This window comes from Hoplias malabaricus, chromosome 10 (assembly GCF_029633855.1).
Source record: "Hoplias malabaricus isolate fHopMal1 chromosome 10, fHopMal1.hap1, whole genome shotgun sequence".
NCBI classification, from domain to species: Eukaryota; Metazoa; Chordata; class Actinopteri; order Characiformes; family Erythrinidae; genus Hoplias; species Hoplias malabaricus.
In genome coordinates this window covers 31,843,410-31,867,082 of record NC_089809.1, presented here as the reverse complement: position 1 = coordinate 31,867,082, position 23,673 = coordinate 31,843,410, and the positions used below count along the sequence as shown (strand labels likewise).

The following is a 23,673-nucleotide window of genomic DNA, read 5'->3' as shown; positions in this document are numbered from 1 at the left end:
ACGAACCCTAAACTAACTGCACATGTTTTAATGCAATGACCTGGATCTTCGTTGTTTGATTCCATCAGAACTTCACACGCTGTTACGTGAATTCCTGAATTTTGTTCGACACGAGAGAGAGAGATGTATAATATTCACTCAGATCCAGTTTTGTTACCTGGTGAGGAGTGGCCATTTTCCCTCTGAATTAGCTGCTATTTGCTCGTAAATGATTACAACAAGCAGAAGGTCACTAGTTCTACCATTTTCTATAAACTTTGCTAATCCTGCATGCCGTCTACTGTTTGGTCTTAGTTTTTAAACCAGCAGCTCATTTTGGATAGAGAAGCAGTAGGAGCTCAGCCAAAGGTTTGACTGTTAGCACTCCTTGGCTGCCCCCTCGTCTCAGGGAGTCAATCCATGTTAAAGTCAGCTTGAGCATTTTGGGAAACAGCTTCTGCTCTGTGAAGGCTGTAAACTAGATATTGGAACTTTGCTGTGAGAATGTGACTGTATTCGGCCACAAGATCCTCAGTGAGCTCAGAATCTGGGAGGCGACTTCTCCAGGATCACAAACACTACACCAGCACAGTCTAAAGGAATTAAAAGGTGCTTTATTACTCCAGAGAACACGGTTCCACTATTCCACAACCCAGTAATGGGGGTATACACCAGTCTAGCTGATGCTTGACATTGGACACAGTGGCCGTTGGCAACAACACCTACTCATTAAACATATGTAAGGATCTGTAATTCCAGATTTTCTCATTTGTCTGACTAAATAAACACTAAACAATAGTAATGACTATTTTCTGACTCAGCCTCCGCAGACCCCTACATCCCTCAGTTTCTGTGACAGAGACATATTTCACCCAACACAGGAGTGTAATTTATACACCCTTCACTGCATCATCATCACAGTTTCAACTTTGTCAATGTCAATCGTTCTGTTCCTCCCGGTTTTTAAAGAGAAACTCAGGTGAAAATGCTCTCAGAAACATACTCTGTGCACTTTTGAGTCTTAATGCAGGGGGAGATAAACAGCTTGAAAATCACTTTGACAGTCTGTGTTACTCTATCACATACCACAGGGGATTTTAATTCCAACCTGTGAAATTGTAATTGCTTCTCTCACAAGCACTGGAGGATTGTGGGTAACAGACATTGTACGATTCTGTCAGCGCTGCCCTATATGACCCCCCCCCCCCCCCACCTGCTCTCGCCATGAATAGTTCCTATGTGTGTGAGAGAGTGTGTATGAGTGTGTATAAGTGTGTGTGTGTGAGAGAGAGAGTGTAATAGTGTGTGTGTGAGAGAGAGCTGGTGGGGTTGACACTAAATTAACTGAAGATGTCAGGAGACTCTTTGAGAGCAGGGCCACGGCACATGACAAAACAGGATGAATATCTCTTCAGGCTACGTTCCAACTTCCTCTTTTCTTTTTCTATTTGTTCTGTATTTTTGCTCTCTCTCCCTCACTTTTCTCTCTTGCTGCAAGGCAGCTACTACAAACGGCTTTAATTTGGTTTCGATTTGAAGCCCCCTGCTTGGCGAACTGTCACTGAACTCCTCGTCACTCAGCCAGCAGTAAAAAAAAAAAAATACATACAGAGAGAAGAAAATGGAAAACTACAGCAGCATGTACAGAGAAGAAAGTGAACAGCAGCTAATTAGGAACAATAATGACAAGCAGCTATAACTCTACGAAGACCTGCTGTCACTGAGGCCTTGAGGGCCCGCAGAGGAAGAAGACGCTGTTTACAGTATCTCTCTCCCTCTCTCTCTCTTTCTCTCTCTCTCTATGCCTTAAAGAGGCAGGTGAAACAGAGGAGCTGTTTCAAAGTACCAGCAGTTAGTTGCTGACATGACATTCTCTCACACACACACACCTGAGCGTATTCTGGAGGAAAGGACTTAGTCATAAAATCCTCCTCTGATCAGCTGCCACTAGAGACAAAAGCAACGAAGGTCATTTGCAGAGACAAATGATTAAACAGTTTTTGTTGTGGACATTGTAATGGACTAGTAACACACATCTCTTTAGCTTCCAGTTAACTCGTCTGAGACATTGTAATTCATACACACCACCACTTCTTATTGAACTGAATAAAATAATGTGAAAACCCTACTGTACAGTGAGGTTATTACAAGTGATATTATGTATCGCATTCATTTGCTTTGCTGCGTCCCCTTCCCTCGTTCCAATACCTGCACACCCCACTTTGGGAACTACTGGGGTAGATCAACATTTCCTCCATTTTGGATATTATCTGCCCGTACAATTATCGATGCCCCTTCAGAGGTCAACACAGTCACGGCACTATTTCAACTACAGGGGTTGGACAATGAAACTGAAACACCTGTCATTTTAGTGTGGGAGGTTTCATGGCTAAATTGGACCAGCCTCCAGTAATTGCACCTTGCACCAGTAAGAGCAGAGTGTGAAGGTTCAGTTAGCAGAGGGTAAGAGCACAGTTTTGCTCAAAATATTGCAATGCACACAACATTATGGGTGACATACCAGAGTTCAAAAGAGGACAAGTTGTTGGTGTACGTCTTGCTGGCGCATCTGTGACCAAGACAGCAAGTCTTTGTGATGTATCAAGAGCCACGGTATCCAGCTCCAAAGAAGCGTACCACCAAGACTGTTGCATGCCCAGAGTGAAGCATGGGGGTGGATCAGTGATGGTTTGGGCTGCCATATTATGGCATTCCCTTGGCCCAATACTTGTGCTAGATGGGCACGTCACTGCCAAGGACTACCAAACCATTCTGGAGGACCATGTGCATCCAATGGTTCAAACATTGTGTCCTGAAGGCGGTGCCGTGTATCAGGACGACAATGCACCAATACAAAGAGCAAGACTGGTGAAAGATTAGTTTGATGAACATGAAAGTGAAGTTGAACATCTCCCATGGCCTGCACAGTCACCAGATCTAAATATTATTGAGCCACTTTGGGGTGTTTTGGTGGAGCGAGTCAGGAAACGTTTTCCTCCACCAGCATCACGTAGTGATCTGGCCACTATCCTGCAAGAAGAATGGCTTAAAATCCCTCTGACCACTGTGTAGGACTTGTATATGTCATTCCCAAGACGAATTGACTCTGTATTGGCTGCAAAAGGAGGCCCTACACCATACTAATTAATTATTGTGGTCTAAAACCAGGTGTTTCAGTTTCATTGTCCAACCCCTGTAGTTGTAAAAACAAATTCACAGGTCAAAGTCCACCAAGTTGATGCTTAGTAAAACTAAAACACTCATTTGTTAAACTCAGTCCAAATGAAAGCAGTGTTGCAGCGTGGTGCGTCGTCACTCTTGTGAGAATGAGCCTTTATGCGGTACAGAGTAATTAATCATCTTCAGCGCATGTGTTAAGTTAAATTTGCAGAGACAAAATTCCAGACTGTTCCGTCCACACACGATCCCTTCTGTGGGAGAGTTTACTGGCAATTAACCCTGAAACAATCATTCGTTTTCCTGGTAAAGCACAAATCAGTGTGGTGAATTAAACAGAGTGAATGCAGGGGAAGACAAAGGCAATTAGGCCAGTGCAATCAGCCTCAAACCTGAATGACCATCAGTCAGCCTCTTCCCTGCATTTAATTTCATCCCCCATTATGTCCTTGTAACATCATTATGGCATTCCAAACAGTGTAACTTATCTTCAATTAGAAAGAGTTGTCAGTCATTAGGCCAGATCTGGATGGAGAGCTAAGTGCCAGGGGGCCGTATGTCTTTGGTAATTAGAAGGCTTTACAGTAGCTAAGCAGACCTTCAATCACACGCTTGGCTGACTGGACTGTAACACGGTGTCCAACATTCTGGGACCACTCTCTAATGCTTGGCTGACTCTCTAAGACTGGGGAGACCACGGGATCCCATTCATCTGCACTAGGGTCAGCTACTGACGAGCCCAGAATCAGAGAGAGTTAAAAGTAGGTTAAACATCAGCTGAAGCCTTGTCATTGACGGACAGAGGTATTGTCTCTTAGACCTGATGCGTGTGTTTGTTTTGGATTTGTCTGCTGTCTAATCCCTCTGAAAGTGCCCTAGGATTCCAATCTAAAATGTATTTTTAGGTTTTATTAGCTGTGTACAGTAAGCTGACAATAGCTGGAACTGACAGCACATCTCTGCGGGCTGCAGCTGTGAATAGTTTGCATTAAGCAGTTACTGTAGCTCCTACCACCCACTTGACCATGACATTTCTGAAACCTTTTATTTCAGTTTATCTTACAGCCAGCTGCCCTTTTCATTCACAACAGCATGACTGGTGACCAGAGGGTCCACCGCCTCATTCTGAGGGGCTGGCTCAAAAGAGATAGTCAAAACACTACAGGGAGCTTTTGTTTTTCATCAGTGCCTGTCATATGATCTTGTGCAAGGCTGCTCCATAAAGTGCTGCAGCACAGGTCAACACCAGTCTAGCTATTCATAGAACAGAAAGCACAAATGAGGAGGGCTAATGCAGCCCAGCAGGTCTGGGAAGGAATTCAGCAGCATGGCCTTCTGTGGAACAATTATGGGCAGGTATTCTATTTCACTGACAGGTGCTCACGTACAAGTCAAATATGACCGCATCGATTTCCACGTCCGAATTAAAGATTTTACGACAGCATCACATCAAAATATTACGGTAGATGTAATTGACAATCAGCTCACAAGTGTGTGGATGTTGTGAGAATACCATTCACCTGTCATTTTCATTGCCGTGTACTGTATTCCTAATAACCCTGGAAATATGCTGCTTCTGCTGTTGGTGATATAATATGAATAGCTTCTTTCCAAACACTCTACAGCAGTAGTTCTTAACTTAAAGGCAAAGTTGACAATTCTGTGGAATTGCTGTTTTCTCATTTGTTTTCACACATGCTTTGTGTCTTTTAAGGTGGTTGTTTCTATGTTGTTTGTATGTGGCTGAAGCTTTACTTTCTGTACGTTTTTATACACTGTTGGAATTACCACAGAATCTCTTTTGGTCTGGGTTTACTTTCATACACTTTTTTTTTCACTCAAATTTGGAGTCAGTTGCACCTTAAGTAACAACTACAGCAACAATGTAAGTCAATTTTGCAGATGTATGGAGAAGAAATAGAGCAACATTTTCATTTCTTTTTATGCTTTTCAGAGTTCGGAATTTTCTCCAACTCATCCAGCAATGTAGAGACAACCATGTTGGAGCAAGCCACTTTGTTTGTTTTCCCAACTCACAGAGCATTTATACACACGCCTTAGGACTTCCCAGCTTACAATCTGACCAGCACATTGAGCTGAGCAAAAGTTGCGAAAATATCCTCAGATATGAATAATGTGAACGTGAACCTTTTAAATTCTGCTACACAAAAGTTCCCAACTGCAGAACTTGCAAAAAGCAACTCTCTTCAGCTTAGGGCTGCAAGCCCAAACAATGCAGGAACATTAGAAGCTTTAAACCAGCAACCTTGTTGATGGACTAAATGTTTGCTTTGGTCTTCCCTCAAGCATATTCAAACAGCCCAACTTGTTCAAAGTCAAAGACAAAAGCCTGAACACAAGCAAAGCTGGCAAGTGACCAGCGCATTCAACAGCAGCTATCTTCCTCACAATGAGTCCTGGAAATCCCAGAGTGCACTGCAACAACAGAGGGGTGTGCGTGGATTAGATAAAGTGGCGAGAGCCTCCAATCCCAGACACAAGGGCCACCCAGCTGAGAGACTGTCTGCAGAAAGCCAGGCAGACAGCAGTTTATGAATACCCTGCCAAGTCAGTTCCCCACAGGTTCAGACTCCACAGTGTAGAATAAACAACAGGCCAGGAACAGCAGCTTCCAGCAGAGGGAAAAAAGAGGAATTCTGCAAGAATTTATGCTACAAGACTTGTAATGCGATTTTGCATGCGATGTATGAAATGTCCGGTGAGGGAAGCACAGCAAGGCTTGTGTTTCAGCCCATTCCTCTTCACAGTCTCAGGGCTTTTGCTTTTGAAGAGATCTCCTTTCATTGTAACAAATGACATTTCTGCTGCATGGAAATCAGTTCGGTTCACTCCATCTTATTGATGCGCACAGCGAGGGCATTGTGGCTCCAACAGAGAGCAGATTCAGGCGAGGGGCACTCGAGGCCTCCGGTCAATTTCGCATGAAAGGAAAGCGTGAGCCTGGCACACGTGACCTGAGAATGTCCATTACCAATCGGTAGAGCACACTAACCCGAAGTGATTTCACAGGGATGACGCAGCTCTTCTTTTCAGTCAGGAAGACCCAAGTCAATTAAAGTAAACGTAATAAAGTGCCAGAGAACACAAAAGGAGAAATAACACACGCGTATATAAAACAGCGCGGAGAAGCCAGCTCTGTTTATGAGCCTCATATCCCTCAGGCAGAGCTGACAGAAGCTCTCCACACAACGCTATTTGCAGAAGTGAACTTTCAGCACCTCCAATAAGCCCGCAGAGGCGGCAGCACTCTCATATCAGAGCTGGGGTCACACTGAGAGCTCAGCCTCCTTTTACAAAAGCTGGACTTGCAATTTATGCATAAGGATACGCATCTCTTCAGCGGCAATAAACTGCCGAACCATCCTCCAAGACTCGCCGCCACCCTTGCTGCAAAACAATTCCCCTTTTGCTGTGTTTACTGAGAACAAATGGGATTTTTATATTCATTCACACGCCGACATTGACCTGTCAATCAGAGCTTGTTGTTTCCTCCCTGGCTTTTGGAGGAGAGATGCTGGAAAAGCTGCCAATTAAAAGCAATCTCTCCACACAGGAGGAGAGTGGACCCCTGGAAGTTTGCAGAAGCTTTCACATACAGGCGGTTGGGGGAAAATGTTTGTTTAAAATTAATTGATATTGTGCCTGGAGGTCTCAAACGCAACACGCTGTCATTCAAAACAGAACAAGCTCACAGCTCTAGCAGTTTTAAAATGAAGGCATGACGCCAGGGTCTGTGACCTGTCAATTATAGTTTACAGTAGTTTGTTTTTTTCGCTTTGTAGTTTATATGTAGTTGTAATTGCTATGTAATGATTTATTCTGTTCAGTGATGTGTGATTCAGTGTCATGAGTGAACAAAGAACATTTTCAATAAACTGTAATATATTTCGGTTGTCTTTGTTTCCTTTTCAGTTGAAGGTTAGATTTAAGAAGTCTCCCAGCTGCTGTAGTTCAACTCCCTCTAACTAGAATTATTTTTAGTGATTAGTATTCCTAAGACTACAGACTTGCTGGAAAACATTGAAGTTGTATCAAATGCACTAGTTTTATCCTATTTTGATTATTGTATTTTTATTTATTTATTTTGGTATTATTATTTTATGATGCCTACAGCAAAATTGATAGTTTCAATTTTATTTTGTATTAATAAATCTATTTTTCTTTTCTTCTGATTTTAGGCCCAATTACATAGTCATCCTGTTAAAATAGCCCTTCCCTCATTCCCATGTCTGTGTTCCCAATAACCCCTGCCTCAACAGATAGAAACACACTTTCTAAAACATTTATGCTGAGAACTCTGCTCTCAATTAAATGTTCACACCACTCCTATCTCATCTAGTTCTTCTACCAGACGAAGGGCTGCTATGGGGCTCCAGTCAGTGGCACACAAAACTCATGCCAGGTCCCATGTGGACAGGGTTAGAGATGTGAAGGATATAGTTGGGGGCATTTCCTCTGCTGAGTGACAGCTCTGGTCCTTCTGCGTTTAGTTGGATAGTGTGGAGCCCTGTTATCATCCAAAGATGTCTCAGAAGATTTGACTTTACAGACAACAACCGAGCTGGGTACAGTGTCTTTGGGCCACAGAGTAATGCATGTAACACACCCTGGAGGAGGTGCCAGTCCTTCACAGGGAGGCACACACTCACAATAATTGATGCTTTTGAGTTGCCAATCCACTTACCAGCGTGTGTTTTGGACTGTGGGAGGAAACCGGAGCACCCGGAAGAAACCCATGCGAACACAGTGGGAACACACCAAACACCTCACAGACAGTCACCCGGAGTGGGACTTGAACCCCCAGGATCCTGGAGCTGTGTGACTGCGACACTACCTGCTGCGCTACTGTGCAACCCCTTATAAATTGAGTGTTTATAAAATTATGCATAGAATAAATATTATATTATTGCATTTTTATTTTTTTCTCAAATTCACCTTAAATCTGATATATATCGGTCTTCAAACACATGCAGGGTTTGGGGGAGGCAGAATAAACAAGTCAATCTCCCACTGCTGAAAACACTATGAGAAGAACATTCCAGAAACACTACCAAGGAGACCGTTAAGAGTGTGCAGAGTCTGGTTTAATAGGGCTGATTTATGTTGCAGACAAATATCAGAGGGAAAAAAACACGTTGCTCTGTGTCTGTCTGCCAAAAAAGAGGCACACAGGCTAAAAAATTAAATTAAAAATCAAACGGAACCTGAATGTGTCTGCTTTAAAACTGTCCTTGTAGCTTGAAAAGCATACAATAGAAAAAGTTAAAACGAAAACATCAAAAGCAAAAAATGTTGAAACTTGATTTTAAAATAAAAGCACACTCAGTAATGTCCTGTTATTTGTGTAAACTCTAAATCCCAGGAACTAGTGAGCTTCAGTTTTTGTTTTGTATCTTCTTCCAATTCAGTGTCAGTTCTGGGTCAATGCAGTTTCTCAAAAACAAAAAACACTACTATAGCCAGCAGAGCAAGGCCCACTGAAAGGAACTTGAGTACTTCACCATCCAGTTTCCATGAGTGACCAATCAATCCTGAAGAAGCCAAGGTGGTGTGGAAGCCATTCTCACATGAATCTTTGAATTCCTGTGAAAAGAAGAAACAGAAAGGAAGTATTTAAAAAAGCAAATTCATTTAAGTCACAGACTTACCTTGAGTCTGTTTGTGTACAAGGCCTTTTTATCCCTTTTACGTCTTTCTCTGACCATTGCAGCAAGCTCTGAATGGTTCACAAAACACAAGTGTTCAGGTTGAATCACAGTCAAACCACAGAATTAAATGAAGCTGTAAATCATCTACAAAAAAAAAATGAATGCCACTCTATAAACCATTTTTACAACAGATGTACACGACTGCCCTTAACCAGACAGCAGTGCTAAACAATACTGGCAATGACCAATGGAGCTGTTTTAAAATGACTGGCCCCATTCTCTATCAATTTTCACACACCCTCACAAATAAACAAAGCTAATGTAAGATGGGTAGCTAATGCAGTTTAATTGCTACTACTTTCATTTGAGAGAAACCATATTTATTACATATACACGGATCAGCCATAAAATTATGACCACCTGCTTGTTTCTACACACTCTGCCCATTCTCTCAGATCAACTGACCACACAGGAACACTTTGTAGTTCTACTATTAGAGATTGTATAGTCCACTTGTTGGTCTACATATGATGTTTGGCCAGATTCAGCCTGTTATTTAATGGTCAGGACCCTAAAAGGACCATCACAGGATGTTTGAGGAGTAAAACCACTGTTGTTGGTGCATGGCTGAAGTTGAACTCGCCTGTAAGTTATTATTCACTGTTTAAATTACCACAGAAACTGATTTGTAACTGCATGCAGTTAGCAGTCTCATAAATTTAGAGTGGGTTTCTGCCTATATAATCGGAAACAGCAAAAATAAGTCAATATCACCCACCCCCACCGATCATTTAAATATATCCGTCTCATTTCATGATTTTCAAGGTTTGGAGAGTGCTTTGCAATTTCCCTGCCATAATCAGGGACAGAGGAAGCCTAGCATATCTGAACATTTTTTTAAAATTTATTATTATTTAATTTTATTAAAAAAAAAAAAAAAACAAACAAACAAACAAAAAAAACCTTGTTTAATGACACCAGGGATTTGCAAACATATCAGACTGGCTTCAAGCACACAGACAGACGGGAACACTTGCAAATGATGAGGAAACATCATCTGAATTTTATTTTCCATTTTATTTTACAATCGTGAATGTAGCCTTTAAATGATCTTGAGCTGCTTATCTCCATATTCATGTGATATACTTCATACTGATAACCTGCGCTGTCACTATTCACCTGGCTTGTACATTAGTGTTCAATTATTGTTCTCTACATTATTAAAATGGAAAAACAAACATTAACGTATAAGCATTTGTTTAAGTCGACTGTGGATAACCTCAGGTTAAAAAGAGGAATGATGCTGTGAAAGGGTGTTGCATTAGTTACACAGTGTGAACAGGGAAAAAAAACTAAAACTGTGATATGATGAAATGTCACCTTCCTCCTTGTTCCAAAAAAGAAATAAAGAAATAAACTTCACACTGTGCCAAAGTATTAACTGGTTAAAAACTAAACTTTCAGGTTGGACTGGGTTTTGCCTTGAAAGGCAAATGATGAAACAGGTTTGGATATCAATGTATAAAACTGCTCATCTCAAACTAACTCAGCGAGTCTGTCGGACCCTCCCAAGGTAGAGTGCAGGAGAAATTAGGTGTGATCCATCACCATCTTCCTGACAGAAATGATCCGGCGCATTTACAGTGCGAAATGGCTGAAGATGGAGTACCAGCTTCTTTGGCCAGACCTTGCTGGATAAAATGGCTGCAATTGGGAGTACAGTCTGCTGTAATGTGTTAGCCCATTAAAGTCTCATTTATAAGGGACAGTGTAATGGAGAGATGTCTCCCAGCAGGACAGCCCTGACAGCCGACCCAATAATATGTTCATTTATGGAGTGCATGTGTGTAAGGTGGGGTGATTTTGCTATTAAAGATAGAGGATCAATCTGAATGACCATTTTATGTGTTTCATATCCACTGTGGTGGTAATTGTAATCTGCAGCAGGTGGTAGTGGAGATATGCATCATGAGATTGCTCCTCTGATACCGATGGTTTATCTGCATTTACATTAGCAGTCCTGCACTGCGTCTTTATAAAGTTGGGGAGTCAGCAGAGCCATCTGCTCGTCTTCCAGCCAGCCAGGGAAAATTGACAAAATAGTGAAAAAGCATAGTGTTCTTAAGCCATCACCTTGAGAGGCTCGGAGTTGTTAAATCCAATTACAAGAAGATGGCCAGGATTGGTTTAACCAACCTTACTTACACACCCCAACAAAAAATTATCTAAGAGGTGACCAGGGTAGGCTCGTGCCATCCAGGCCTCCATTATCTAACTCCATCTCTGATAGACTCCCAAGATCCTTCTTGTTCCGCTCTTGAGAGCATCTCTCTCATGTCATTCCTTTCCCTGACTCATCTCTCACCCGTAGCTGTTCATTCGTGGCTGATGTCTTTCATGGTCCTCTCTCTTCAGGCCTGTGAGAGACTGGAATAGTAGCTATGGCAGAGAAGGCTGTTCGCTCTTTGAGTGAGCTCGTAAGCTTGCCCCGCCCCCAGCCTCCAGAGCAGGGAGGAGGTTGCCTGTATGGGGGAACACTCGTCTTGATCGGTCATATCAAAGGAGAGTGATTTTCTACTGGTTTTGCAGGTTATTGAACAGCTTCTGTGCTGGATTCTTTGAACTTTGGTGTACACCAGCGAACCAGCCCTCATTTCCACCAATTTAGACAAGAACCATAGATACACCATCAGCGATTTTGCAGTTCTCAATTCTGAACAGTCTGACTAGCAGAGAAAAGTAGTCAACGCACCTCAAGTTAAACAAAAACAAAAGGCGCATGGTCTTTAAATATAACATCCTGTAAATCGCAGTGATGCACTGTGAGATAACTCTTTATTTGAGGCTCTGTGCTCCTCCTGGTGCTTCTTTGCACGACACACCCACAGACAAAAGTTTGCTGGTGGAAAGTCAGTAAAAGGTTCCAAGTTAGGTTCCCAAACAGGAACGGAAAAGCACTAAGGTAGGGGTTCCTTTGTGACCAACACTCTCTCAAGGTCAAAATCTTTCATGTCTTTGTCCTACATCTGAATTATCTGCTATGATTTTCCCTTCATGTCAAAGTCCCTACTGAACGTGACACTCTCTCTTCATATCAAAGCTGTGGGAATCACTTCTGTGCTGCAAAGTAACAGGGATACTTTTCATGTATTATATTTATACATGACATGTTCAAAGGGAAATGACTGCTGACACAACTCAGAATATGTTTGATGATATCAAGGTGTTCAGTAAAGTTGGACCACCAGGGTCAACATATTTTCATTAAATGCAACATGATTATTGCAGCTTTAAAAAAAAAAACACCTGAGGGACTCTTCCAGTCAGAGCAGTGCCACGGAGAACTCAGTGATGAGCCCTTATTTCTGCAAGAGAGAGCAGACTTCCAGGCGTTTTGAGGGAAGGAGTGCCAGAGCCCACATTCCGACTTCAGTGATACTATAACAGAGCGGCGGGGGGCTGACGGAGAGTAATAATGTAATCTCAGCACCGTTCCGTTCCTAAGAATGCACAAAGCCAACATGAGGCTGGACATAACTAATGTAGAGCGCTTCAGAGGAGCAGCCTGCTCGATGGGAGGACACCAGGGAGCAAGTCAGAGTGTATTAAAACTTTTGAACAAGCCAAAATCTCCTCTCTACTATTCTGCTTCGTCGACTTGAAGATCTGAGTTATTTGTTACCTGTTTTGTCTCTTGCAAGCCACAATCTATCCTATGAATATGTCTTATAGCTTAGCTTCTAAGAGACAAGCACTCGAAGGCTGCAGACACCACATGCTTGAACATGATCAAAGTGTGCACACATGTAAGCTTCAATCTAAATTTGGATATTTATTGGATATTTCAGGAAAGGGTTCAGAGGAGAGCAAAAATGTAGAAAGAAACAAGTAAGGATTATATGTTTAAGAATTTTGACGCCATGTGATTGAACTCCCTTATACCAATGACTAAGAAAACCCACAGGGCAAGGGGATAAAATGGATAAAGAAAAATGCAGCAGAAATTCCTCCACTTAGTGAAGCAGGGTAGCACCAAAGTTGGTTTACAAACCTGCTCAGTGTTTGAAAGCAAGCGTTCACAAGAAGATGAAAAAGACGGTTGGGTCCTTCACCGTGAAACTCAAGCATACCCCTCCGAGAGGTTTTAAATAGAGTGCCCTTAACTGACCTGCAACCTGAAGAATAACTACAAACCTAAAGACTGTCTAATCCTCATGCAGTGCAAGCTTCTTCAGCATGGTCTCATGCTTTTACCACATTCAGAGGTGAAGAGCATCACTATGACCATAAATCTGAGGTGCTGCTGTGTTCAGTAAATAGCGGAGACTTCAGTCATCCCCTGTATCTGCGAGCTGAGGTCAAAAAGCCAGAGCAGTGCATGCCATCAGTCACGTTGTTTCCATAGGACACTCTCTCTCTATAGAGCTTTCTGATGGATGTCGGCAGCAGTGACCACCAGCATGGAACTCTGTCCAGACACTTCATTGATCCGTGTCTGCCTCACACTAAGACCTTGGCTCAACACCCTTTCTCTCTTTCTCTCTCACACACACAAATCAAATGCTGTCAATACCCAGCAGTCTTCTAGCCCGGGTGTTCAGGCAGCAGCTTGAGAAGCCTGGCTGGAGGTGAAGAAAGATCAAGGACACCACCACTGAGCTTCTAAGACGCCATCCGGACCCCATCACTCTCCCGCTCTGCCGAGGTGATAATCCAAACACAGACACAAACAAGCGCATACTTGCACAAGCACGTTCACAAACAGTAGAATTCAGCCTGGTGTACTAATCGAAAGACTGGTGCACATTTGTGTTACAGTTAAATGTTTATATTATTATAAAGGATTATGGAAATGGAAATGCATCCCGTTTCTCATTAATATGGTAGTTCCTCGTAGAAAAACAGATGTAATCAGTTATTATTTATGAATATTTTACAAAGGCCGTGTATGCGAGAGTGAAACTGAACTGTATTAAATTCTGAGCGATACAACACCCAGCATTGATCAACACTGTACTAAAAGAGATTGCGTTTTTTCACTTTATGGATCCTTTTTTTGTATAAAATGCAAGCAGTTCAGCAGAACTTTATTTCTTCAGCAAAAACAAAGAGCAAGGAATGAGGTAAATTGAGTTTGTTTTACCTGAGTACTTTGTGTTTATGAACGATGCATCATTTATAAACCTGCATGTTATTTCATCTCTTTGTTAGACGTGTACTCTAGTTAGTTCCATATTGCCAGATGGTATCTATTTGGATATTGTAAAGTGCTGGAGTTTTTGCTCCTCGTACCAAAAGAAACACTCCAACACTGATGTCAGTGCCACTGCAGGGTTAATAACGGCTCTGTGGGGGACCTGTGAATTGAAGAACAGGGTGAAAGGAGGTCAAAAATGTATGCAGGACAACAATGTGTCTACAGCCTGTAACTGCAGAACTACAAAGTTAGCCAGTGGAGCCAGGAGAATGGACAGTGAGTGTACAAACTAGAAGGTGGACATAATGTAATGGTGGATTGGAGTATGTTTGACATGTTAGTGCATATTATGTTGGTCACCTAATTTTACACCCAAACACACACTCACATTCAGAGACTGCCCACATCCTGACTGATCTCTGCACGTTAGCCTTTTTGTTTACAGATGAAAAATGTATATAATTCTTCCTTTTCCTTGAGCTCTGACCAGTGCATTTCAGAGTGAATTGTTCCTAAAATACAATTCTCAGAGTGCTTACATTACTTATCTATTTTATTGTAATTTTTTTGGATAAACAAAATGTTAAAGCAAAAAAAAAAAAAAAAAAAAAAAAAAAAAAAAATACCAAAGGTCACTGACTTTTCCCAGCATTATTCATCATTGCATTATTATAATTTTTGAATTGTCTTTACACATTAACAAGTAACATAAGTTATTTCATCCTGAGGCATCATATCATAAAGTTACTGACAGTGCTCAGCCCTATTCACACATGCTCTCCATCTCCAGTCTTCCTGATCAGAAAAACCATACTTGCCCGAGGGCCTCCAGTATGTTTTTAACTAAATCGTGTGCTTTTTTCCTTCAAATGGAAATCCCAAAGACAGATGTGTGAGACCCTGCAAGAGCTCAAGATACGGCGTGTATTAACTCAGCCAATGTATGAGAGGGTCTGTCAATTAGGAGATCTCAGTGTCTCAAGGCAGTTGTTGCTGAATTCATTTGGTAACACAGTCAATGTTGAATTTAATAACTGAATGATTTGTTTTTTGAAATAGAGGAATCCTATACACAACTTACTGCAGTAAACACAAACAACAACCACTACATTATAAAAAAAATGATCACCATAGACCAGAACTGTCTATATCACTAAATCAGTCATAGACTGGGAAAGCTGGAAACTATCAGACATCTATAACTAAACTTACAGAATATTCTCATACATTAAGGTAACAGTGTGTGTTTGAGATGAGGGTTTAGTCATCTCGTTACAAGAGCATCTAAATCATCACACCAGTTAATTATTAAACATGATAACACTGTATCATTGTCTGGGAAGCTCCATTACTGAATCTAGTATGAGTTTGGGTCATGTCATTACAGCATTTTCCATCTTTATATATGGTATAGATTTTTTTGTTTGATGCCAGATTGAGGTATAATGTGTATAAAGTAGGTGTGTACGTTTTAATTCTAGCCCTGTATTTTAAATGTTTACACTAAGTAAACTACCATAACTATTATTAATACATTACATTCATGAACATTATTATTAATGAATATGATTACTGACAGTAAATAAACTCACAAGTGTAAGGCACTCTAAAAACAAAACACGATAACTTGTATTAAATTAGATTCCCTCTTTAGCATCCATGAGCATGAAATTTCGTCTGATCTGCCAGCAGCTCCACATCTTGTGATATAGGTCTCAATTTTTATGTTTTCTAAACTTGGATCATGGAGATACTGGAAAATCATAACTGAATCTCTAAGCCATATCTAGCACTGAATTTATAATTAATTCATAACAATAAAAGCTAAGTAAACAGTAAAGTGAAATTACGTAATCTGGCACATCTCAAAGAAACAACCTACATTTTATTTTGTCTCAAAAATATATGAATTATGCAACCTCAAAGCAACAAATTGCAAGAATTGCATGGGTCTTTGGATGGAGCCCAATTGTTCTTGTAGTGTTTGTGAGAAGGCTGTGAGATGGTATTAGATGTAAAGGCAGGAGAATGGGAATGAGCGTTGCCTGGAGCTGGCTGTATGGGCCTGGTGACTGGAACTGGCAGCGAGAACCCTGCGGAGTCAACTAGGCGTCCAAACGGCTGCTTTTCTCAAAGGAAGCTGGGGCCACAGGGCCGTGTGATGATGCAAAGGCCCAGAAATCCCAAAACAGTGTTAGAGCTTGTATAATAAAGCACACATATACACACACATAGGCACTGGTTTGGTGTAATTAAGCTCTTCATCATTTTTAATCCCCTGTTCCAGGTGTTTGGCGAGACCGCAAGTGAATTATTAAGGCATTAGCAGCGGGATGGACGAAAGCAGGGTCGCAGTGGCGGGAGAGCCTCTGTTAGACACTTTTTAATGGCGCGCTTATTTTTCAGCCCCATGTGCAGCAAGCTTTTCATGACACACGCGGGCTGCTGTGTTTTGGCACCAAAAGCTCTGATACACACAGGCAAACAGAGGAGGCCAGAGTCTGGGTGAGCTGGGTCACCCACTACAGAGCTAAAGAATGCAGAGTTTTGTGGACCTCTCTTGATCTCTCTCTCTGTGTTTGAAAAGATACAGTGATTAATGGCCAGACTCCAGTTTATGCATTCATGAGGCCAAGACCACTCACTACAAGTTGCCCTGGCTTTCCTGGGGACAGAATTGACCACAGATGCATTAAGGAGGTCCTTGGAATAACATTATGCGTTCTGTGGACAAAAGTAGGGGGAAATGCAAGATAAATGCTACAATGCAGAGAGAAACAGAGAGAGATTGTGTGTATTTTAATAAATAAGTATTCTAACCGGCCCATCTATATTTATTTATTTTATTTTAAAAAATGTACTAAATCTTATTTACATAGATTTGTGCTTGAAAATTGTAACCTTTTAGAATAGTCTCTGTTTCTGCATAAACTTAATCATCATCAGATTTTCACTCAAGTCCTAAAAGAACATAAACAAAGAGCAATAAAACAAATTTGTGTTGCTGCTCTCCCCAGCAGCGGTTGACCAAACAAGTTCCAAGTGCAAGGCATGTAATAATCTGAGAGGTCACCAAAAGAAAAAAACCCTAGGGCAACTTGTAAGTGCATAAAGACCTCTCAGCTATTTTTAATATTCAGGACTCCACCAACAGAAGAGCACTGAACAACAGTGGTGTACATGGCAGGCTTGCAATGAGAAAGTCACTGTGCTCCAAAAAGAACATTGCTGCTCGTCTGCCATTTGCTGAGGATCAAGAGGACAAGCCTGAAGGCCACTGGAAAAATGTGGACAGATGGTCTACATTACTGGTTTAAATGAGAAGCATTATGTCTGTAAAAAAACACTCAGCATTCCAGCATATAAATCTCAAGTGTCACAACAGATACTGAGAGCAAAGCTTATATTCTTTTGCCACACATGAATATGTAAGATAGGATCATTCAAAAGTATTTGTTTGGATGGATTTTCTTTACCCACTTTTAGGACTTCTGATGCTGTTTTAGGTCGTATTTAGCAGAGATATAGAACATTACAAAGGGTAAACAAACTTTCAAGCACCACACTGCTTTTGCATAATCATTAAGGACAAAACACATAAAAGGACAAAAAGTTGCTGAAATATGTCAATTCTGCATCCTCAGCTCTATAGGAATCTTTAGGGAGGTCCAATTAGTCCTCACTGACCTGTCAATTATCACACAATTAACACTTCTATTCAAGTATGAAGAGAATATATATAAATTAATAAGTAAACAAAAGCTGTACTCAAGGGAAAATAAAAGATGGCCCACCAAACGCCCGTGTATAAATAGCAGAGGCGGGGAGTGAAGTGTCAGAAATGCAGTGTTTCAGTTCTGTTCTCTCACATGCGCGCACACACACACACACACACACACACACACACTGCTCCAGCCCCCACTTATCACACCATGGTTTGTTTAGGCGCTTCACAAACACGGCTCCCATTCCCCTGTTTACAGCGCAAACTTGCTTCAGCCATCCCCCACCACCAGCGCTCAGAGAGGAGTTACTAATTGACCCGAGGCATGAAACTCAAGGTCACGCTGTTCCAAGTCGATATGGTGATTGGCTCAGGATCTTGAAAGCAAAGGCTGGAAGAAGAAAGAGCCGCTCTGTTGGCATTTGAATTAGTTTGCGTGTTGACTAAACAGAGCACAGAAAAAAAGCCAGAGAAATGCTTGTGTTCACACATTCGGATGATGTTTACATACCACATACATTACATTTTTCATTTGTGACCAGACTGGTTCAGATACTGAATTGGTATTTGAGCAACACACTGGTGTAAATGTGTCTGCACTCTTTTCTGTAGATGTTACATTGATGGTAACTAATCTGTGGAGTCAACCACCTTTAATAAACATTTTTAAATTAATTTTTATGAGTATTTTTGCACATCGAATTAATCAGAAAACTGTAAGTAGTACTGGGCTGATATAACCCCAAAATGGTGGACTGGACAGTTTAGAGGAATAAAGAACGAATCCTATTAAACTCTGACGCTGATCTATCATGTAAAATCACACATTTGCAATGTGTGCTGACTTGTTGTTTACTATGTACTTTTTTCTGTGGAGTCCTACTTTTTGCTAATCTTAAATGAAAAGCTAGCTTTAAAAATGGCTCATTTAAAGTACTATTTTAATGGTTAAGCTTTGAGCCACATGGCTTTTGGTATCATATTGGTATCAGAATCCGAAAACTATAAATCGTTATTGTGTTTGTTTTGCACTGCTTGAGTTAGTCATCCTCTAGCCTTCAATAACACTCAGCTTTAATGATGGATAAACCTAATAATCTGACACTGAAGCAGTAAATCCCAGAAACACTCATGTACCAGCCTTACACACAATAATGTAGTCAACTGTGGTTTCCCGGCCAGAAATGATTCTGTTTACAGAGGAGACTTGCATTTTAATAGCAGATATAAAGATCTTTTTAATAACTGGGCTTTCTAAAAATATAAATAACATTTAAAAAAAGTAATAAAAAAAACAAGCCAAAAAAACCTGACAGTGATAGATCAGTTAAAGAAGTTAAACTGATCACCTTCCCGTTCATTTTGCTAGAGAACAGCACTTTGCAGTATCTTTCACTGCAATCAATCACTGATTCCTCTGCCGTTATTCAGTGTTGCTACAGCAGTGACAATGCTATGTCAGAAGTAGCAGGGGTCAGAGAGTGCAGATTCTGAGAAGTGACTCCGCAGCGCCAGAGGACATCCACACACCTGGACACTCAGCCCCTCCCATATCCGCTTCCCCTTAAATAAGTCCACACTTCAATAAATCACATTAAAAGCCTTCTCGCTCCACTATCAGTCTGTCTGCCTGCCTCGCCCTCCTCTTTTATATTTGACATGTAAATGTGTGCACGACAGAGAGGCTGTTGATGCAAGCTTTTTTTCTCGTTTGGGGGGGAAAAAAAAAAAACATGAAAATGCAAAACTGCTGAGTGTGGAAAAGCTGCCAAGCTGTCCTGTTAACACGACCTGTCTGCAAAGCTCCTTTAGGTGCTGATGATTTTCAAAGCCATGTTTGCTACAGAGTTGTGCCTTTTCCATTTTTTTTAAATTATTTTATTTTACACATTGTGAGTAAAACTGAATAAAATATAAGCAATATTTATCAGATACTTTTCCATCATTGTGGTAAATTAGAGATAATAGTGAATCTAAAGGAATTCCAAGAAGACATGGAGACTCAAGTTCATCTCATCTCACGCGTCAAAGCTGAGACACAAAATACACCTTAAATAAGATAACTTTTTGTTTCCACTTGTGCCAGTTTTGTGCAGTGGTTACAGCAATAGCATTCTTCCAAAACCTGCAGTGGAGTCCGGTTTATAACACCATCTTGCTTCTGGCTGAATTCACAAAGTGATAATCATTTAAAAATGCAGTATTTACAGGAAGGATGGCAACATTTAGAAGCAAATATGCAGTTTAGATTGCAATTTCACTCACTAAGGCACAGCATCTGCTGATGTTTCAGATCATGTCAATTTAAACCTTTATAAGTTTCAACTTGATTAGTTATTGCTATAGCAAGCTTCCATGCTGTAAACACTAGACCTACAAATTTGCTTTTCTGAACACCACGTTTTCTGCTTGTAGTGCTTCTGATGTGTCCTTTGGTTGACTTGTATATAACGAAATGACCGCAGCTAACAATGAGAATACACAAATAATCTCGAATAAAGCTTTGAGACACAGGATAGCATCCAGGAGCTCAAATTCTTAAAGTTACTTTGAGCATCTCTGCTTTAACTGTTGGCTTAAAAGCACAACATTAGATTTTATTATTTTTTTAAAAAAATAGCATTAACACCAACACTACAAAACAGAGCTAACCTCATTGCATGGTGCATTGTGTCTGTGAATGAGGTAGAAGGGAAACTAGCTGTCCTCCATGAGTAATTTGGGAATTACATGGCTGGCTTAACTGTCACTTTTTGTCATTCCTATGGTAATCTGTGGCTGCCGTGTTATTTTTTTGTAAGGGGGGATACACACACACATCTGCGTTGAAGAGACAGCGGTGAGGACACTGAAATGTGATACACATTTTAATTTCACACTCCATCAGCTTTTATGGCTGGTTCTGGCATGGGGATGAGAGGGAGAGGGAGAGAGAGAGAGAGAGAGAGAGAGAGAGAATATTATCTTGAGCATGCTGCTGGTCCATCACACACCATGCAGCATAAGTTAGAGAACAGTGAGCTGCTGTCCGAGCCGACCAAGAGAGGAGAGATCGTTTGACCTCTTGAGGTCAGTGATGATTCGGTTTCTTCTGTGCAGGTCAGAGAGAGAAGGGAGAAGAACAGAGAGGAAATGTGGAGGGGTTTTATAGAGAGACGGCCTAATGGAGTGGAATGGAAACATGAACTCAGAGCAGTGTGACCCTGTGAAAGCTGCTTCACTATTTACACTCATCCAACAGCAGTGACACAGAAAGACTACAGTGGACCACCAGCAGTGTTTCATTCTCCTGGGAACACACGGTTACTTCTGTCCCTCTGTCTTTCTCACACCGACAAAACTGTACACTTGGTAACACTGTACTAACGGTCAGTATTCATAGTGCTGCATGACACTACACAAACTCATGGCACTTGATATTAGCCTCCGTAAATATTGTGAAAAGTGTCATCAATGTGTGGGTAAGTTTTTTTTTGTTTGTTTGTGTTTTGCAAAAAACTGACTGAATATGTCTTCAAATATATATGTGAATATGTCTTTTATAGTAATGAATGTTTATAGACAGATAGATTCAGCTACGTCATTGCTCAGTAGAAGGCAACAAAGTACAGTTAGCATCTAACAGACCTCCAAATAAAAGCAGTACTGCAAATACACAAAGGGTATTATATTATACCAATTGCATCTCTTTACCTGGTGCCCGAATGTATAAATTTGCATGTGGACTGTTGGAAGCCCACAATTTTTCGCTATTATAAACTTATGCTATGCATTTGTGGGTTTGTCTTCACATATTTTAATTAAACCTCTATTTTAAGTACATTTTCTTTGTCATTTTGGTAGTGTACTTCACTGTCACACTGTGGTGGTACTCTCAAGAGTATGAGATCAGTACATTTAATGAGGGAACATAACTGTATCATATTCCATTTTTGTTGCATTTATTCAATACAGCTAGTTTCAATGCTATGCTTTTTATTTTACTGTACCTTTGAAAATGCACTTATACTGTGTGTGCCTTTACTGCACAATATCTCTGGATGTGATGCATCTGGAGTCATATTCATTAAAGCAATGTAAGCACTGGCCCCAACTCTATTCAGACCTAAATGCATTTCTGTGAGCAGGAAGCATTAGCCTGTTTATTCAAAGTCCAAAGTCATGTAGGGACAATTAAATTACATCCATAGGCCGAAAGATGGCGGTTTGAAGGATATGAATATTGGACAACAGATGAAACCTAGATTCCATATGATAAACTATCTTAAACCAACAACTCAGGGTCAAGATCACAGTCCGTCCTAGACCTGCTGCTGCTGATCGCTCAGTGAGGATCATACTGACCTGAGAAAGACCGGACACTTCTCCTTTTGGCAGGGGCTGAGTGATGGAGGGTGTGATGACCCTGGCATCCTCCACTGGACGGCCACGCATGAAATGCTTCCCTGCCTCATAGATGTCCACCTCGATCATCTTTCCTTTGAACTCAGGATTCTTGGGAACCAGGACCTGTGCATACCGAGAACAGATCAGTGAAACAGTCAAACAGCAGAAGAAACGGGGTGGCAAAGAGCTCCCACACATAAGCACAAACGCAAAAAATATATGAGGTGTGCCACATGATGACTTAAGATTGTTATTACAATAAATGATAACAATACAGGGGGTCCTCAACTTACGACGTTGATCCGTTCCTACGTCGCGTCGTAAACCGATTTTTGGTGTAAGTCGGAATATACGTACATACTGTAAGCACTTATCCTATCCTAACACAGTAATTTTCAACTCTGTCCCGAGACGCGTAACCGTGTATTCTTCCGCTGCGCACACCAAACACGAAGTTCACGTTACGACATTTACGACACAAAACCACTTAAGTCGAAACAAGGATTTATACAGTAAATGGGAGATGTGTCGTAACCACGAAACATCGTAACTCGGGACTGACGTAACCCGAGGACCTGTATAGGCTTTTCTGAGCATATTTTGAATATCATCATTACATAGGGAATCAGATGAGCTGCAGTAAAATGTTATAAATAACAAATTAAATAAAATAAAAATAAAACCATACATGCAATTTTAAAACAGTGTCCTACAGTCATGCTAGTGAACTGTGTCTGATCTCATTTATCAAATCTTAAAAAATTAAATACCGTAAAAATGCATTAATGTATTGTTTTCATATATTTATGTTTTTTCATATATTTAACAAGCACACATTGGCAATTTAACCTATAGGAATCCTGCAAAATTCTAACGAATTCCTAAAAAGAAACCCATATGTAATGAATTTATTAGTGTTTGTTTCTGAAATATTAGGATGTAGAGCACTGTGTTTAAACATGACATAATGCAAAAGAAATCCAAGCCATTTTCCTTTTCTAAAAATGACCAACAGCATTCACCTAACACTCGTAACACACTGTTTTCACTCTTTATCTAAGGCTCAAAATATTCTTTAACACATCCTGTGTGTGTAAGAGCTCCAGCGAAACTTAAACATCATCGATCTCCACATGCCCAGAGTTATATGAGAGAGTCCAGATCAATAATGTTCAATAAAAACAGGGCTGCCATCTTCAACCTCACATTATGAGCCCCTACACCTTTCTTTAACGCTTTGTTCTTACAGACACCAATTTCTATGTTCACAAATTTAAAATCCCACATAAAACGCAGATATTTCTGCCTTAACCATTAAAATAAATGCAGTAAACATCCACATAAGCTCACAGAAGTAACAGCCATTCCAATAAAATAAATACGATGTACTTATTTTCTAGTTTATAGGGTGTTAAAATTTGGTCAAAAGGATAAAAGATGGTAGTTACTTGTTTAACTGGTAAATGACCAGCATGTGAGCGTCTTGTTTTAACGGATACTGTGTGGTCACTGACTCTACTGCCAGTGGCCACTAAAACACA

General features: G+C 40.7%; 1 protein-coding gene across 1 annotated transcript in view; it reads right to left on the bottom strand.

The window, feature by feature from the left end:
- Positions 1-8,210: 8,210 nt before the first annotated feature.
- Positions 8,211-23,673, bottom strand: part of cdkal1 (CDK5 regulatory subunit associated protein 1-like 1) — a 293,873-nt gene continuing 278,410 nt past the window's right edge. Inside the window, exons 14-15 of the mRNA XM_066683019.1 lie at positions 22,091-22,255; positions 8,211-8,760 (exon numbers count right to left, since the gene is read on the bottom strand). Of these exons, the coding sequence (XP_066539116.1) occupies positions 8,599-8,760; positions 22,091-22,255 (327 nt within the window). The 3' untranslated portion in view covers positions 8,211-8,598. The remainder of the gene's footprint in view (positions 8,761-22,090; positions 22,256-23,673) is intronic.